Here is a 20,638-nt window from a genome sequence, read left to right on the forward strand (position 1 = left end):
CCTGATTTTATTAATACAACTTGCTTAAACATTGATATTAACTTACTGAAACTCATGCGACACCTTTTTTTAAATTCGTTGGCTAAAGTTTGATTCAAACCACAAAGGCAGTCACCAATATTACCGAAATTTTAAAAGCTTGTCAGTTGCTTTTATTAATTTCGTTGATTTTGAAGTAATTAGATAGGGTGCAGATGGTTAAGTTAGTACTCGGAACCCGATGGGTGTAGGTTCAAGTCCTGTCTGCCACCATATGTTTTTCAATATTCTTTATAATATGTGTGTTTCTGAGATGTTTTCGAATTATGTATGTTCAATAAAAACTTATAACTGTCACATTATTTTTCAATTAGTTCATTTGCTGTAAAACCAATTTTAAAACACCATTGATGGTTAGACAATTCCAATCGACAGATGATAATATGTTTGAGGATTAGATTTTAACTATTAATAGATAGCATCATAAAAGTAGTACATTATTATACATTAAGTATGTAATATTTTTGCTTGTTTTAAGACTACAGTTCTGGTGATGAGGCCTAATTACTAGTAATTAGTAGTAGCCGTGAAACAACCACAGAAACACTGAGGCTTTGAGAAAATCAAATAAATGTGACGACAATCGTCTCCTTTAAAAAGTACAGTTGAAAAAATAGGTACCGAGAGGTTAGGAAAGTCAATGACATTTTTTTTCACTATCCTTATTTTGAAGATACTCTTAACACATTGATTGCCATGGGAATCACTGGTAACCGGCACTGGGTTAGTTCAAGGGTATTGTAGGGGTTACCGGTGACCGGCGGACCTTCAAGTTGTTATTCACCACCGTCGGGCACGTGTACTGTGTATTTTCCTATATACGGAGACTGGCCCTTGTGTATGTTACTGCAATTTGGTCTGAGAAAATTCATACAAAGTAACTAAAGATAGGCTCACAAAGTGAAAGTTTATGTATGCACTGTGTCGCAACAGGCAAACTCGCTAATAAGATTTCACTGGATAATTATTGACTAATCTGAAATCAAAACGAATACAGCCATGCTTACAAAAAAAACCTCATGTAGAATTGCTAGAGCGAGACATAGGACTGGCGAGCTGGTAGGCCCAGTGCAACGTAATAAATCTTTCTCTCAGTGCCGCAATGGACACCTGTAGCCATTTAAAAAATGAATTATCATTTTTTTTTTTATTTATTTTATGTAAAACTTGTTGGCAGTCAATGTAGTCAATGCAATAAAATTGTACATTCACACACAACTGTCAGTTTGGACAGTTACATGTAAATTGTACGTATTACATTTCACCGTGTCACAGTTCACCATGAGCTGTCATGCTGGAGATAGATGGCCATATATGATTGAGATCAAAAACTGACCCGTTGTTTGTGGAGCATTGCCGACAGTAATGTTCGAATTTTCAATTTTATTAGATTCCAATATGAACATTAATTTGATATTGATTGGTATAAAATATCTGATACAAACGCTGTCATTATTATCAGATATTTTGACTTACTGGCACCTACTTGATAACGTACTTTTGAATCACTCGGAATTTTATATACCTACATATATATAATTATACGATATGATTGTATTTTAAATTTACTTACCTACCTATTTTCTTCTGTCATTACCTTGTATTACGGTGGTTTTTGTTACATGTTTTTAAGTGTTTTATTTAGACATGAATTTAATCTCAATGCAGTATGGTTATCGGTTTTCGATACAATAGGAATAGTTCATAGTTAACTATAATACAGTCAACTGCATATTTACGAGTTTGGACATTCATAAAGTCAGCTGCACAATAGCAAAATAAACCCTAATTCGCTCATAGCAATGGGCCAACTAATGAACCTAAATTGCATTGCGTTAGACGTCACAGTTATCCATAAATATCAACAAATGTGTTCATGTAAATGTAAAACGTAAATAAAATTAGCTAAAAGGTCTCCTATACAGTATTTCAATGGAAGAAATCGACTGTGTCTCTATTATGTCTTCATTCCGTCCAATGTTTTACTTACACAATGCTCATATATTACAAGATTGGATGAAATGGTAAACAACAAATAGGAAATAATAAATTAATATATGAAAAAAGAATGTATCTAAACAGTATTTCATTGTAATTTTGTTTATTGAAGTTTCTATAATAAAAGACAAATTAATTTAACATTGATTATTGTATAAATAATGTAGTCTCGATACAATCGTTGCAAAATAATCTAATGTTCATTATTCTGTCCCAGTAGCAGTCTAAATACAAGCTCAGATTCGAACCAGAGCTCTCACACCGAAACAGAAGACTGGGGTAACACCTCATTCGGAAGAGATCTCCTCAAAGTGGTCGGTGTTGACAAGTCCAAAGCTAAAAGTGTCTCCAAGGACTGCTCGAAGGGACGCAAGGCTTTACGGTCCAAGAGACGCTCTGGAAGTAATGGAAAAAGCGCAAAAGGCGGTCATCTAATGAACAGTTCCAGTGACGGAGCCAATAATGAGGATCTTGATGATTTGCTGGATGATGAGGATTTGGACTTTGATGATTTAGAGACTGAGAGCACGGGACCTACTCCTCCCAAAGTTAACAAGGTGAGTTGGAATATTTTTTTGACTTTATAGGAAAGATTTCTATACCATTATGATGTCCTAACCTTTCTTATCATGCTAATTAATATTTATTTTAATGATCACATAAAGTGAATTAATACCATAAAAGAAATGTCTTCATTCTACGTTCGATAATCAGGTCATAGCTAGCACTTTTATAGATTTAATTTAATATTCACTTGACATAAATAAATGATAGTAAATAATATATTTAATAAATCTTTCCATTAGGATTAGACATTTTACTACCTTTATTTGCCAGGGTATATACATATTCGCAATATTATCAAGATTTTATGGAACCTTCCTTTCATCATACAATCCATTCAATACAATAAATCTGTTGTTGACTTTATTTTGGTTAGGTACTATCTCATTTGAGTCATTTCTCACTCAATCTTAAGGGTGGATGTAGGCTGTTAAGATCCGACATAAATAGTGCACACTAAACTATGTCAGCAAAACATATTTGTTTTCATTGAACTGTGACTACAATATATAGATAGAGTTTGTTAGTTTTTAAAATTCAATTAAACTCTGCCTAATTCAAGCCATATTCGTTTATCTATAAAATATCTAAAATGATGTATGATTTAATTGCATCATTTTAGACATTTTATAGATAGAAGAATATTTTTATCGATTATGGTTTGCTTAGGGCTTAATGAATTTAAAAAAAAGAACCAATACCATCTGTGTTCTTAATTCAACGAAAACAAAAATAAAATTGAAAAAGTGTGCACTATTTTTGTTGGATCGCCCATAGCACACCTAAACTATTGTGGTTTGGTTTATGCAGAGTTTAATGGAATTTTTAAAACTAACCAATACCATCTGCAAATTGTATTCTTAGTTCAATAAAAAAAAAAAAGTATGACTATTTATGTCGAATCCTAACAGCTTACTAGCACCTCTCACCACTGAAAAATACAATACAATGTAAGAAAGAAGTTAATGTTAAAACCGACTAGATGTCTCATTTATAAATTCCTCTTTTAATTTTTAGAATATGGCTTTACCATCAAATAGCTTCAGCTACAAAAAGGCATCGGAGATGCAGCAGGAAACTAAATTTAAATCGCCATTGAAGACTCCCCCCTCCAAAGGACAAGCACCCATCCCCGATGAGACAGGCAAACCCCTTATGCATACTGTCAGCTTCTACAGGAGGCAACAGAGTCAGGTACTATTACCAAATACAACCCTTCTCCATAAAAAGGTCTCGATTGCCGTATCAGGAATTTAACATCAATATTAAAATACCCCTGAAAAAAACCTAAGTAAATGTTATCGCGGGACGCATTTTTGTCCAAGTCGGACGAGGCGTGCCCATTTCTATGCGCTTACAAACCGATAATTTCTCAGAAGGGTCCTCCGGTCTATACACACCCAAATTTACAGTTCGAAGCTTCAACAAGTAACCCGCCCCGCACCTCCCCCCGTCTTTTGGAGATAAAACTAATAAAAAAAATATATCCTAGCTAAAATATACTTAGATTAATTATTTTTTCAATGAAATTAGTGCAATATAAATAATAATAGCTATTATTTATGCAGATACACAAGCAATAATCTCCCGAAAAAAGCGAACGAAAATGACAACGCGATACAAGTTCACATTTATAACTGTTCTCATTTTCAAGTTAAAATTTCTATCATGGATGATGAAGCATGGTGGATGTTTCATGGGTAGTAAACCATTAAAGACAAATTATCAAATAGGATGCAATTTCATAGCTAAAAATCGCGTTTATTTAAAAAAAAAAAGAATGCAGGTTCATAAATGGTTGACTACCACTGAAAAGGGTCGACAATTAAATTTCGAAGTTGAAGTGATGACACTGGAATATAACATTGAGTGTTTATTACCTTTTTTGTTTACGTCTCGTGACTCACCCGTCTAGAAATGGGCTTGTAACTAATAAAAAAAATGGTATAGGTACAAAAAAATACTGAATGGTATTACGTCTGCCATCTCTGTAAAAACCCCGAAATATTTTTTTTCCATCATGCTTTTACTTCTTGCACATGTCATTCAGCCATCTGTCGATAGATCTTGCAACCAAATATTAAATTTCATATTTATTTTTCACAGTAAAGATATGCCTATGTGAGGACGCCACGTTGGCGTCACCGGATCGTAACGTTCGGCTTGCAAAGGACGCCAATGTGGCGTTACCGGACCGTAAAGTGTTAATATGTGAACTGGATCATACGGATTCTTTGATGGCCACAAAATGTGTTTGGACCCCAAGCATGGACTTGATATAGGTTGAGGAAATGGCTAACATCCATTTCTCGTAAAAAACTGTTTGTGCGGCGGCCAAGATCCACATTGGTTTTTAGAGCCAATGAAAAAAATACAATAATAATATTATGGATTTATTAATTAAATCAGTTAAATAAGCTGAGGATTAATAGAATCCATGTGAAAGTATTATAAATCGATAGGTTTAATCCCATGTACATTTTACGTTTGTAAATGTGGTTTGTCTTGTGATATATAGGGTTCCCAACCTGCAACACCTGTTCGAGTGGTCAGACTGGAAGGTGAAGAAGAGAATGTTCAACAAACCAAAAAGGTTGATGAACAGAAGGCCAAGATTTCAGCTCACGAGTCGAAGAGGAGAATCAAAGAACTCATGGATGAGGTCGCCAAACAGAACACTGTTATATCGCAGGTACATATTGTTAACTAGCTTTGAGATTTCACAAATATTTTTATATGACGTATTGATTAGTTTGAATGTATGTGAATAATATTTTGTGCTTTTTTGTTGTTATAGGCTAGCCAAGCGCTGAACCTGTGTGCTTCGACAATCGAATTCAGCGGATCCACAGAGCAAGCCGAGGGAGAAAGACTTCTTCTGCTAGCAAGTTAGTAAATAATCTACCACTTATTTTGATATTTAATATTACATTTAACAGGTGTTAAATGAAATTCAAAACTATCTACAATAATTCGTTATTAACAACGGTTTCGTACCATTTTCACAATTTGCGGAAAATTTGCAATGCTTAGCAAGTGTAGTTCAATCAATCAAGACTGCGAACTGCGATGGCTGTGTGAATGACCATGAACCAGAGGGAAGAGGCAGTAAAGTTTGGACTGGCTAGATGGAGCTGAGGGAGTGAAATAGTCAAATGCTGTATTCTTGGGATACCGAATTAGTGAGTTGTTATAGAAGGCTAGTTCGTATCTTAGACTCACTCTTGTGATGTTTTTTTAATCAAATAAGTGTTTCTTGTGAGGTTTTATCGATTACTCACATCTATCTTAGTTAAAATATCTGGTGATTTTTTTAGGTCATAGGCGCCAAGCATGCTTGCACGAGATGCAGAGAGTTCAGGTAGAAGGAGCATCTCCACCCGCCACTACCCCAATCACACTCAATATACAAGACCTCTGTTTGCCACTTAGGAGGGAATATGTTCGACAACTGAATGCGGGTACGTAATAATTATTATGTTGATTTGTTATTTTGTGGATGTTATTTTGAAGGGAAAGGCAACACCTCAAAATATCTACAGCAAATTATCAATATTGTCAATTGTTCACATGACCTGTTTGTCAATTGTCAATTTCCACAAAATTATAATAATATTACTTGGCCCTAGATCATCCACAAACGACTGTGAATGTCTTCTCTTAGGGTCAAATGCATAGATATATGTAGGTGCTTAAATGGCATTAAGCAACACTTAACCATACAATACCGAAATCAGCTACTCAGTGGAAATGATAAAAACAAACATTGTGTTTATTATTATTAGAATGCCTAAGTTAAGGTGACGCATCAGTGAAACGCCAAATAATGTTCAACTGTACGCGCGACGAAAATTTGTACTTGCTTCGCATTCATTGAGAGAACGTGGAGTCGGACGCACGTCACTTTGCTGCGTGATGGCGACGGGCCAATTAATTCTAAAATCGTGTAAAGATGACTAAAAACTTTACCCATTTACTTTAAAAAGCAAACATGTCAATGAATATATTATTATTGATACTAATAGAATAATAAACAGAACATAAAATGGACGTATGTTGGATTTATATGAGAAATAATATTTCGTTTGACAGGCGTCATTTTCACCCGCGACCCGCAATCCGCACATCGCCTAGCAACGATCTTTTTAGACCGTGCCTCAACTAATGCATGGCCTTAAGGCTAACTTAATGCCGATATTTCTGAAAAAATTTATAATCATGTTATAAATCAACAATATACTGTACAGATGGAGCAGTGGGACACTACTTGGTGTGCCTGGTGAAGTGCCAAGAGAAGGTGGTGGCCACTTCTATGGTGAAGACCACTCCCGAATTGTTTGATGTCAGTTTCCCCGATAAAATCAGGATGGAAGGGCTCGACACTGATTTTAAGGTATTTTATATTGAAAAGTATGTTATATTGTTATATTGATACAGACAAGGGTTTGCGATGTAATAGAGTTCATTAAAAGCCTCAAATGGAGATGGGTTGGACACATAGCTCAAAGAAGAGACAATCGTTGGACAAATTTAATCATCCAGTGGTATCAAAGAGGTACAAAACGTCCGTAAGGTAGACCTAGAGGCCGCTGGATCGATGAAATGATAAAGTTCTGCGGAAGTACGTGGCAACACAACGCACAGGACCCTGAGAAGTGGAAGCAGCTTGAAGAGGCCTTCATCCAGCAGTTATATTATAGATTCAGGCTGATGATGATGATATTGAAAATTCTCACCCTTCCTATTGATTGCTAATTGAGAATTATTATCTTTACTCTCCTCCGCTTCTTGACTTCATCTTTAAGAGCAACTTGTTTTCCAAATCATGCTGACAATGTCCGTTTGTCGTCAGCTATACATTGTTTTTCATTGTTGTAATATTGATTTGTTTGGTTAGTAATGATTTTTTTTTCGTACTCTCGACCTCCTCACATCGATGCTACCAATGATCACTCTCCTCTTCAGGCTGCTTGGATCTCTACGTACTATGTGACCAAAGAATTGGAGACTGTCTCTTGCGGCCGAGAGGCACTCTTTAACCTGAGCGCTTAGCCAGTATAGCGACATCTGTGTGCCTAGCTGTTCATAGAATGCGGAGCATCCTCCGTCATCACCACATTTCGATTGCGTTGATGTTCTTCCCATCAGAATCTCTGAGAGTTCAAATTTCAAGACCAAGAAGGTTTCATAATGGAAGAAACTCATTGTGTCGAGTTACATGAAATCACTCATTCATTCCAAATGGTTCAGTCTACTAGTGAGGATAAGTTTGTCAATTCAGTTTCTTTTTGATTTCGTACGATTATGAGTTATGAAAACTAAAATTGAGTGATATTTTCTTTTATAAAATTGTGAGGAGTGCAATGCACTTGTATGGTGTTAGAGCAGCTGCCACTGATCTTTAGTAATAAATCTGATGCTTTATAATACTGTTTTCTTATTAAAGATGTTAACTTTATTTACAGATCACTGTTGAGGTATATGCTCTCCAAGCATCGAAAGAAATTCTGCCCCATGATGTCAAATACCACATAGCAACTAAAAAGGTGAGAAATTCAACCAATGTAAAGGACAATCAGTTAAAATTTATGACCATTGCCCTAATTGGCCTGATATAACATAATATCTAATTTCTAGTCTGGCAAGTTGGCTACACCTCGTAAGGGAGTAAAAGGAGCTGATTTGCGAAGTCCCATGGTGAACGCCTCACCTGGAGGTCCCTTTGCCGTACGGACACCCGCCCTTCAGCCGCACGGCTATTGCATCTTTGGACATCATCAGATGCAGAGGAATTGCTTCTCACTGAATAAGGTAACGTTATCAGTACAGATCAGGGGTTCACAAAGTGTGTCCTGTGTGACTTTTTGATGTGTCCTTCAATTAATAGATTTGCAAGACAACGTGGAAGTAAAAGCATCTTATCGTGATAAGAATTTAATTGAATTCTACAAAGGACTTGACGTATATCCAAATACAGTTAAACATGCTCATTAAATGGCTTCTTTATTATTTGGAAGTACCTATATTTGTGAAAAAACATTTTCTACAATAAGCATCAATAAATGAAACAGATCAAAATTAACAGACAACCATATCGCATCCGTTTTGCGTATTCACACCTCAAACTTTGAGTCTAGATTGCAGGATTTAGTTTCAAACAATCAATTGCATAAATCATATGGTGAAAAAAATAAATATAATTTTTTAGTATATTAATAAAAGTAATAATAATGTATATTTAGTTCAAAATATAAGTTTACACAATGAATTTATTTTTTGCCTTCTGTTTTTAAAAAGCAGAAAATATTTACAAAAGAAAGGTTGTTGTCCCTTTCATGAAAAAGTTTGTGAACCACTGGTTTAGATGATCCTCTTTGAAACACGAATCTCTTTTCTTGGCGATGAAATCATATTTATTTTTGAAGGTTTACTTTTTATCGTGAAGGTTTGCTTCGACATTGGCGCATTGAAATATGGCGATTATGAACGATTGTTTATAGCTGCATTCTTGTAGGTTTATTTCGACCTTTGGTCATTAAATTTATGTAGGTATGACATGCACCTTGTTCTGTAATTGTTTGTCAAATGTGTGATTTTACTTATGCGATCATTGCACTGCATATGAGGCCGGTGGAACAATAATGGCAGTTTCTATTTTTGTAATAATTATAATTATCCATAAAAATCAATTCACAAAAACTTCGTAATTACCAGGAATCATTGCCATTTTATTTAGTTTGTTCTTTTTTCTTTCTTTTCTAAAATTTGGAAATTCCATTTAAAAGGTTATACACCCGATCCTCTTTTTGCATGGTTTAATATGTTATATTTAAATAAAAATACGTCTATATGTAAGTATGTACATATTGATCAAAAAATTCCGTTGCAATGAACCGCACGCCACTGGTGCATACAGTTGTCACCAGATGCCGCCCAGGCATACATACGTACATACATGGCGCCAATAATCAGTCACTTCAGGTTCAATATTAGAGACGCGCCGCGTGCTTCGGCGTCAGCGTCATTAAATATTTCCAGCGATGAGAGTGATTTTTCGCCAGAGAAAAAACAACAGTAAACAGGCACGTTTATTGTCAAGTAACGAGGCTGAATGAATATATTTCTCGATGCTAAATTTAATTTAAATTGAAAACTATGTATTTTTATGTATAAATATTTTAATTTATAAATAATAAATACGATTTATTTTTGAGTTGAACCTATCTACCATTTTTGTATGGGCACCTTATCTTTTTTACACGGTTTTGTATTGCACAGTAGTCTTTGGAACATATCCCCCTTGCAAAAAGAAGATTGGGTGTATTATATTTACAAAAAAATGTTTCTTTATTTAAAAGGTTTACGAGAACAACAATATATGAAATTTCCTATACAATCGTTTTAGATTTTTAAAATTTTATTTTAGGCTTGCGGGGGTGGTCCTTTAGAGGGAACCGTCAAGCTGAAGTTGAAAGTGGAAAGAGGCGCGAGATTATTCGTCCCGAAGACTCGTCCGGCTGTGCGAGGCTTCCTCACAATGTTCGAGGAGTCAGGAGGCTTCGGGGCGTGGCACAGGCGCTGGTGTGTTCTTTCAGGGACTGACCTCTCTTACTGGAGATATCCCGATGATGAACAGAAGAAGGTAACTAGGTTCTAGTATTTTTGAAGTGATGGGTAGCGAAGAACCGTCATGACTGATTTTAAAATTGAAATACAGGTGAAGGCCTTCAGCCTCAAACCACTAATGTTTCAGTTGAAAGCCAAGTACGCTATCGAATGCTTTGCTTGACAATTACTAAGATTTTTTGTAGACTGGATGAGGTGGATTCCTTTAATTTTGGGTCGATCGGTCGATTGCGTAAATCATTTGACTATCATGAAAATTTTGACAGTAACAAAACACACTTATAACGCAGTACGTGGGCATCTGAATGCTTCGGACGTTACACATAGCATCGCCAAGTGCCTTGCACTGCAGCTCACAGCATGTCATCACACAAGAGGCATAGAAAAGGTCGCCCATTCAGCTTTATAAAGCACAGGTTGACTTTCAGACCTTGTGATTGAGTTTGGCTCAGCCTAAATATCTAGCTCACCTAGTTCATCACGTCAGCCTTGCCTGACCTATGAAAATGGATATGCTATATTCAGTAAGACCTATTAGAGTTATGTGAGCTATTCGATTGGATTAGTTCACCGTATGAATTCTACTAATACCCGCATTGTGTTAAATTGTCATTGTAAACATTAATAAACGAAATACACTTTGATCACAAACCAAGACCTCTCAATAAAAATAAAACGACCCCGTACCGCTTCAACACTTAGATTTTGTACATCATGCATTCGAAACATGCAAAACAAGCCAAAATACATATTACCTATTTCGGCTATTTTGTCTTTTACGTATACAAATATGTCATAGACTTTGATGTAACCGATGAGCAATTTTGTGAGTGTGCGGAAAAGTTTTAAAGACGATAGGATGGATTATATTTACATCGACGATGAGAATTCCGTGCACGGTTACCATACATTGACAATGACAATGTTGAACATTATGAAAATGGAAAACAAAACAAACGTGAACTCGGCACACACTTATTTTATTCATGTTTTGCTGTTTTTGTATCATCATTGGCTCTATACAATCCGGTTTGCACTGATTGCATCCTGAAGAGGTTTCTTCACAAATAGTTTATAGCCATTTGCTCAACTTATTGGGTCCATGTTCTGGATCGTATGAGAAAAAAACATGTGTATTTATCGCGGTCACATGTAAATTGTACTTTACATTTCACCATAGCACAGTTCGCCGTGAGCTTTCTTATCGGAAAGAGATGACTATACTATACTCTATTTTCATAGCCGATTTTGGCAAAATTCATGAATTCAAGAATGAAAACTTAATCTTACCTAACATATAATCCAGTATATCGGTTATTTTAAAAATTTGTTTGCCGCTGGCTTTTGTCAGTTTACAGCATGGGTGGCCAACCTTTTCAGCATCCGGGCCAGATTCTAAAAATGAGATTTCCTACCGGGCCGCATAACCGATTTTTTTATTATACAAAACAAAAAAGAAATATATATTATATATATTAATAAAATAAAACAAAAATGAGAGTCAAACATATATAGACTTTTTTTAAATAATAAATTTTAGTGAGAAGTTTGATTTTGTGTGGCAGAACTAAGTGCATCAATAACGATATCTAGTGAGGTTGTTCCTACACGCAAACAGTTTTCCAAATGCACATCAGTGATTCGTGTTCTCACTCGGGATTTGATATGCTTCATCCGACTAAAAATCTGTTCACACGTGTAAGTGTTTCCAAATAGCGAAGTCATCATTAGAACATGTTTGTAAAATGCAGGAAATTTCTCCTTATCCAAATAAATGTTTTGTAAAAGTCTTCCGAACCAACCTGATGAAATTTCTCCTTTAACTGTTCATCGCAACATATTTCACAATGTTTCATTTGTAAATTTCCCGATAATAAATTCACATCTACGGAGAATGGCGTTGCAAATGCAGCAAAAAGCACACGGTGCTTTTTAAAATAATGAGCTAATATCGAATCTCAATTTTCGAAATTAGTACATCTAGCGGCAGCATTTGATATTATTTTTATTTTCTCACTGCTCCACGGGTCACAAGTTGATACCGAGTGGGCCGCGGTTTGGCCACCCATGGTTTACAGGAACTGACAAAAACTGTGTTTTATTTAGACATGAATTTTATCTCAGTACTATACGATCCAAAAAGGTTGGACGGTTTTTAATATGTGTATTATGAATATGATATGTGAATGAAGTGTGATACGGCGAACTGCATACGTACAAATTTCCGGACACGATTTATCACGCAGGGCTATAATTAATTACAGGGGATAAAAATTCCCAAATCACATAGTGCTCTTCCCCTCCAAGCATTGACAATAGTTACATCATTGCACAAAGTCCAATGTAAATTTCAGTTCTCATACTTGATAAACCTTACAATGTGAGTGAAACACATGTCGTAAAAACAATATTTATATGTGGTAAATACCAAGTGATTTTATAAACTATTATGTTGACGCTGACTAGAAAAGAAAAAAATATGTTTGTTACTTCTTTTTAATTCCTGTATTTAAATAATTCATCTATTGATGTAGTTATCCTCGATTATTTACCGATGTATCCTTTTTTAGACACCAATGAGCACAATCGAGCTATGCACAGCTTTGACAAAGACAATCGGGCCAGCCCCCCGAGATCTCTGCGCCCGACCGCACACGCTAATGCTGGAGGTTCGAGTTTCCGCTTCGGATTCGAACCGCGTCCCCACCCTAGACACGTGTGCCCCCGCCAAAAACGTGCGGAGGCATCTGCTGGCGGCTGATACCAAACCTGAAAGAGATTCATGGGCGAAGGCACTCAATGAAGCAATCGGCGATGCCCGGGCACAGGAGGAAGCTAGTAATGTTTCCGATTGATTTTAATATTGACAAATCTGGTAAACAGTTCTTTTGAGTTGTGTTGTGTACTTATTTATAGATTTGATTGATATAGATTTTATTCAAAATTTACTAATTTAGGCTCTGCACTTAAATATTAAGTTTGTAAATAATCTGCATGGACATACGGCATTTTAAAACTACTGCTTTCTTGGCCGAATAATGTTATACCGTATTGCATCAATTTTAAGACACACTCTTATTTTTAAATACCAATAATTAAAGTAAAATAAACTACATATAAATACCATTAAAGATAAAAGTCATACAATGATAATATAAATCAGTGTATTGTTAAGTACTTCGTCTGTAATATCACCATTAATTAAAGTCTGAAACTTCATCAGATTCAGTTTCTGATTTTCTTGCATCACTATTCTACTCATGTTTATTGGTCTCTGCGGTTTCCAATAAAATATCATTATTGACAGCGATTGTAAGACACAAATGATTATAATACCCCATTTACATGTGCATGGATTTACTGCTGACAGTACGTATTATCGTGGCAATAACAAGAAAATGCATGTGTAAATATGTATTATCATGCAATTATAAGTTGCAAGATTGCATGCATGAATAGTTCGGAAGTTCTTGAATTTTGTGACGTGACAGTTGAGATTTTTTTCTATATCTGCGCCTGCGTAGTAGAATGATAGTGGCGAAACCTTCCGGTAAAAAACGAACTAAACCGCGAACTCATTTTGAGTTTAACCAATTTTCACAACCTGTCAAATAGGACTATAATCATCGCGTCTCTCTTGCTCTTGTAGAATGAGATTGACGAGACAGTCAGTACTTTTACATGTAAACTGTTATAGTATTATATTAATATTGCGATAGTTTAAAATACATACTATTGCTGCAAGTAAATCCATGCACGTGTGCAGGGCGCTATAAGACGCCCCCGAATTCAGAGAAACCAAAAGAGGAAAAAACATGTGTTTTATAATCGATACGATACGGTATGTTTAAAAATTTTCAATATGCATATGTATAAATGAATACAAAATATAGTTAATATCAAAGGTATGACTGAAATAGATATAGATATGACACTTCTGCAGTAAAAATGATTTAATTAATGAAATATTATTTTACATTGTAAATATCACAACTGACTTATAATAAGTACTTAAATGTCTATCATAGTAAAATGATTTTTAATTTAGCTAATAATACTGCGCCATAAACTGTAATAGTGTCTTACTTTTTATTGATGAATTTTATACTTATATTTACCATAGTAACCAAAATTTATAGATTTAATTGTACAATCCAGGAGCAATAACTTATAACGAATTTAAAAAATTAACATTAGTCATGAATCATTCTGATTAAAATATATTATAGGATGTGCTTTTATGTACCATGCTACGTTTAGGAACATACATTTTACAATGTACCTATACAATATAATTACTTCTATATTACATATTTGAATCTTGTAACTCTGTCTTTTTGTTCTGACACCTGATATAAACGCTGTCAAATTATTTTGACCATCTCAAAATTTTCATTTGGTTATCAAGCCTATATATTATTACTCTAGAGCAGGGTTGGCGAACCTTTTTACGTATGCATGCACAAATTTCCCAAATATAATTTTTTGACTGCCCGACGTACCAAGCAGTTTTCATGGGGAAAAATTGTTTTTATGAATCCTATGTATTAAAATTACAATTGAGTTCTTGAGATTCTGTCTTTCACCGTGTTCCTAGCCGGAGGCATATCTTTTATTCTTTGAATAATTTTTTCCTTGCTTTTAAAATTTTAAAAGAGATCATGGGAGCATTTTATTTTAACTATGCTTTCAAATATTCCCTATCACTGAACGGTTTTCCATTTTGACCAATTATGTTTGAGGCAAAATAACAAGCAGCTTTATTTGAACGACTGTTGATAAATTTCATTAGGTTGATTGAATATTTTTATTTTTAATGCTCATAAAATATAATCTTTTTTGTTCATCTTTGTTTTTGCCGAGAACCTTATGATTTGTTTCATAGTGTCTTTTTACAGATGACGTTCTAGATACCACTGACATAGCACACATAATAGCGTTATTACTTTTTTTCAATTACATCATACATTTCGGTCGACCAATTTTAAAACTGTCTGCCAGAATTACTACTGCTACTTGCTCCACCAAGTTTTTGTTTCTTATTTAGTACAGCCATTTTGTGGATAGCAATGAAATTGTACGCTACTGTATTACAAGGTTTGGTTCTTTACGCACAAATTGACAGTAGAGTTTCCAAGATCAGATTAAGCATTCTCTCGTTCCAGTGATCTCAAGCGTTGTAAATTGATCAAAATCAGAGGTTCGCGGAGTGGCTTGCCCCACTGCCTGATGAGGTTAGTGCGATAATATTATGCGTGAAGCATAAAGCCTTAGGACCGACCTATGCAGTTATATTATATTATTTACATTAAACGTAATGCTTAATCTAAAAGTGTATTTTCCTGATATTTTTTATACAATGCGATCGGTCATTTATGTATGAATTTCATTATTTCATTTGCACATAAATTGGTAAAAATAATATTAAAACCGAAAAAAATACACATGGCTATGTCGTCATTATTTTATAATATTATATATATAAATATCTAGGTATTTATTTGTAAAACTTTTTTGTAAAAACAAATGTTTTTAAAATTAATATAGGTATTTTTTTCTTCTCTTAAAAATAAAACATTCATGTGCCATAAGTTCACCATCACTGCCCTAGAACCCATGCTTATACAGTGGCATTTTAATTCATGCCTGTTCAATTTCAGCCCGGATAAAGTAAAAAGTTGTATGTAATATTATGTTTAGGTTACTTCACATTACTTATTTCTTAAATAATCATTATCATTAAAGCATTAAATATGTTCAAATATGAATGATAAACAAGATAACTCTCTTAACGTAAAATTGAATTATATTATAAGATACTTTTACCTGTGCAAAGTATGAATAATTAATATTCAAATATTGTTAATAATTTGACCATTTTCTGAAGCTTGAATGATTTTTAAAAATAACCAATTTCAGATAGCATTACTATCTATATTTTTTTATCAATAGACTAACAAACAATTTTTGGACACGGGTGATGGTATTAGTTTAATTACCTCTGTTGTGTTAACTTTTAATTCAACCACAATTAATTCGAAATTTGCCGCAATTTGATTTTCTAATTATTATTTTAAAATTTGTAATTCAAAAAAAAATTTTCATTACAATTATCTGAAATTCGTATTTCCATATTAGGTTTGTTCAATTGATGAAACCAATCCAGAATTAAGTTATTTGGCTTTGCATAGTTTTTAACATTAATCCTAAATTAGTATACAGGTAACTTTGTGTTGAAATTATCATTTGTTTTTCTTTCAAAATTTAGGTTTCGCATATCATGTTATTTGTAATGCAAATTGTTTTATAGAATATTCCGTCCTTTTACATTCTAATTAACAATGTTTTACCGTATGGCAACATGCAACACACATACAGCATGATCTAACGTGTTGGCCCACAGTAAACGGTTTGGTTCAAGAAAACATATTTATTCTACGGCATTTTCATATAATTTTTTTATAAAATATTAATGTAGTTATATAACCGTAATTATTATTTAACAAAATAAAATTTGTATCTTATATTATTCGATCAAACTATAATCATATGAAAATAAATGTGTTTTAACAAATTATTGTGTTTTAATTTTCATGTTCCTTTATTGTCTTCACAAAACCACAAAAAATATACAAAAACTCTTGACAATTCATCTAATGCGTCGATGACATTGAGTTACTTAAGGGGGGACATGCAAAGCATGATCCTGGACATACCTTAAACGTTGTAGATAATCTATTTATATAATTTTGAAGCCTTATTATCCTTTATATTTATTTTAAAAATTTGATATTGTAAACTCGCCCAGTGTCGTCATCGAACTAGCTAACAAGCAAATTGTAAACAATCTACCGAAAAATGTTGAAAGCCAGGCTATTTTACACGCTGGGTCGATATGCGTCTGCGCAGTAGAGCAATAGTGGCGACCTCCCGGTAAAAAAACGAACTACTCAATATGTTCTGTCAAAATAGTACCAAAAATGACAGTTTCAACTCGCTAGCTTGTTGGCTTCTGAGCGAGTGGAAAGTTTTGTGTGTCATCATCACCATCGCACTAGCTGACTTGCCCGCTTTTAAACTCGCTGACAGGCAGCTTGTAAAGTAGCTCAATGTCATTGACGCATAATTAATAATTTGCCAAGATAGTTCATATCTCTTGCCTCTGAGACATAGAAACGTGGTCCACCGATAGTCAGAAACAAAATAGTGTTTAAGTGCAGATTAGATTCAGAAAGATTATTGGCAAAATTTGTGAAAATGGAGTATGGTTACGACAGTTGAATTATGTGTGATGAGTGTTGATTTCATAAGGTTTATTAACTTCATTAGGCAGGATTTCCATGGCTGGGTGTCAAGCGAAAAAGAACCTTTGACCAGCGATTCGACGTAAAGGATTAATAAATTTTTAAATGAACCGTGTACATAAAAAGACAATGATGTTAGAAACAGCCAGGACCATGGCCCCCATAAGGTGGGAGCTGACAGGGCTCTAGCCTGGGGGGCCGGGCTCAGGAGGGGCCTGACGAGATGGGTCGACCAGATTATTGAGATAAACAAACATCACAAATTTGTTTTAATAGTAAAAAAAGTCGCCTTCAATAATGTTATTATTTAAAATTATGTGGTTGTGCAATAAAAATTTTAATTGTGTAGGTATTGATGCTCGACAACTCCATAATTCAAATCGATGTATTAAAATATACAAATATAACACTAAGTATACACATTAATATTACCGCGTACAGCATTTGGAAAATGCTACTGTAGAGCGTCACACTGCCTTTATCCTAAAGGCCTGTTCGGACTGTTCTAGTGATTTGGTAAAAAACCGTGTCTGAACAGACAAATTTACTCGAGTAGTTTAGTAAAATCGCCAGTCCAGTCGATCCATTTTATTCTATTATTTCGGCCGAGTAGCGACCCCCACCACCTCTCACTACGTACTAAAGCCACGAAACAAGTCTGAACAGGCGAGTTCATTAGTCGTCGACTGCCACAGAGATGGCACAGCGTTGGAGCGAAGATACTACTCGAAATAATATAACTTATAGTTATTATACTTCAATGCGAAAAACCGTCACGAACGTGTGTTGATAGATCCGTAGATAAATGGCAATATTTCACAAAAAGCTTGTTATTGAGAGTAGGTAAAGAGGTAGGTACACATTATCCTAGTGTGCATAAAGTACCTATTTATTACCTAAACAAACTACAAAAATACATAGGTAAGCATACAAAAATTTATGCAACCACAAAAATATAATAGGTAGGTATCCTATGTAAATTAGTATTCATCAATAGGAATTTGGAGCATAAATCGATTCAATTACGTCAACGCCGTTTTTGTAACCTGTCATTTGAATTATTTTTGAAGTTACAAGTTTATCTGATAGACGGCAGCACTCTCGTGTCGCGCGAATGGAGTCCGTTTTGAAATATCCGTCGCTCTGCTCATTTTGACACGTCACTCACTAATGCACTGTGTTCGGACACTTTTCTGTTACTAATTCATTAAATCACTAGAACAGTCCGAACAGGCCTTAAGCGATAGGTAGGGGGCGTGCCAAAGATCCTAGCCTGGGGGCCCGCTTCAGAATGTGGGGACCATGGCCAGGACGCACCCTGGTTGTAGTGGCATCAATTAATATAGCTTGGGATCCTAATAACATGGTGATGGATTAAATCATGGTAATATCCTTCCCACATACAATTTAGCTGTTTTTTTTATCAGGAAACGATCCCTACATTGATTTCCCACAATCATGCTATTTATATAATTTTCAGGAGATTTTTAAAGCTACTGAAATTTCCATAGGTATATTATTATTATAAATGAGTCGTATAGTTCTTATATACAATAAGTCCACTTTTAGTCAAAATTGAGATAATGATGACATTTTTTTCACCGGCAGCACTCCACACTAATTAAATGTTGATCAGCTCCTAACGGCGATAAATTCGTATGAAAAGAGAGTTTCAAAATCACGATGAATTCCTATCGGCGATAAGTCCACGGTGCGGTTTGTTCCAAAGTCCGATGAGTCCATGCGACCTTGTGGACAGCCAATTAGCATCGAGCCTTTGCAAAAATCAACATGGTCGTTGTAGCAGTTCGCGAGGTGTGTTGTTTATCAAAAGTGTCTCAAGTTTTTAGTAAAAATACAACGAAATGATGTCTGACCTAACTCAGAATGTTGCTAAAGTGGAAGGAAATACATCAAGGAAACGAGTCATCAATAAGGAATTATGGAAAAAGAACTGGGATCATCGGGAATGGTATTCAAAATACGAATATTTTGCATTGAATGTTGGCAAATACTGGGTGATTGAAAATTTCCCTCGAATTAAATAAGGTGAGTTAGGGTAAGTGCGTCTATGGGTGAAGAGCATCTAGGTTAAATAACTTTTTACTGCAATGAATGTAATTACTGCCGTCGATAGGAATCTCTTTCAAATACATAAATGTAAGCCAACACCCAAAGATGGCATCATAATAATGTTTGATGTGTCCAGTATGACAACTAAAAGTTTGACGTTCGTTTGAAGTCAAAAATCAAGTTGGGAATGTTTTTTTCAATCGATCTTATCTCAACAATCTTTCGTGCTAAGAAGGTGATATTTGGTGAGTACCTTTGTTTTAAATTGTGATTTGTGTTCCGACTGTAAGATTTATGATTAATGCAAATGATTATGTTTTATTGAACTAGGTGCACTTACCCCGCCAAAAATATATCATGGGGTAAGAGCGTCAGATGCACTTACCCCATATTCTCTATTTTTTTTGTATGGACAAGTTTTTGGCTAGTGATGTTCCTTGAAATAAAAAATGTATTGAATTTGTAATTTGTGATACCTAAACATTTTTTAATACAATCTCTAGATTCATACAGTACATTACTTAAAATATAAGGCCACAGATTAAATACCTACCGTGCAGTGCATACTACATATCGACATGACCGATTACTTCATGGAATAACACACCAAATCTAAAATGTTAACTTTTTAGTAGAGCGAAAAAACTTTTCTTTTCTTTCAGAAATAGGAGCATCTCGGCCTGTATTATTGATTTATGAGGTCATACGTCACACTTGACTGTCAGCTTAAGGCTATATCTCAGTTGAGGCATGGTCTAAAAAGATTCTGGCAGAACGAAAAGGCAAATGTCGCATGCCGAACGAAATATAATTTGTCATATAAATCCATCATGCGTCCATTTAATGTTCTGTTTATTGTTCTATTAGTAACAATAATAATATATTCATTGACATGTTTTCTTTTTCAAGTAAATGGGTAACGTTTTTAGTCATCTTTACACGATTTAAGAATTAATACCCCCGTCGCCATCACGAAACAAATTGACGTATTCACACCTCGACATTCGCTCTCAGAATGGCAGCGAGTCCAAAAT

General features: G+C 34.7%; 1 protein-coding gene across 1 annotated transcript in view; it reads left to right on the plus strand.

Annotated features, from left to right (window-relative positions):
- scra (anillin, actin binding protein) overlaps positions 1-13,082 on the plus strand; it is a 117,119-nt gene extending 104,037 nt beyond the window's left edge. The window contains exons 10-19 of the mRNA XM_085940175.1: positions 2,258-2,594; positions 3,619-3,795; positions 5,120-5,293; positions 5,399-5,489; positions 5,919-6,062; positions 6,849-6,994; positions 8,067-8,147; positions 8,239-8,412; positions 10,028-10,243; positions 12,798-13,082. Coding sequence (XP_085796301.1) covers positions 2,258-2,594; positions 3,619-3,795; positions 5,120-5,293; positions 5,399-5,489; positions 5,919-6,062; positions 6,849-6,994; positions 8,067-8,147; positions 8,239-8,412; positions 10,028-10,243; positions 12,798-13,082 — 1,825 coding nt within the window. The remainder of the gene's footprint in view (positions 1-2,257; positions 2,595-3,618; positions 3,796-5,119; positions 5,294-5,398; positions 5,490-5,918; positions 6,063-6,848; positions 6,995-8,066; positions 8,148-8,238; positions 8,413-10,027; positions 10,244-12,797) is intronic.
- Positions 13,083-20,638: the final 7,556 nt, after the last annotated feature.

This window comes from Rhyacophila brunnea, unplaced genomic scaffold (assembly GCF_057557595.1).
Source record: "Rhyacophila brunnea isolate RB1 unplaced genomic scaffold, BYU_Rbru_1.0 scaffold_12, whole genome shotgun sequence".
NCBI classification, from domain to species: domain Eukaryota; kingdom Metazoa; phylum Arthropoda; class Insecta; order Trichoptera; family Rhyacophilidae; genus Rhyacophila; species Rhyacophila brunnea.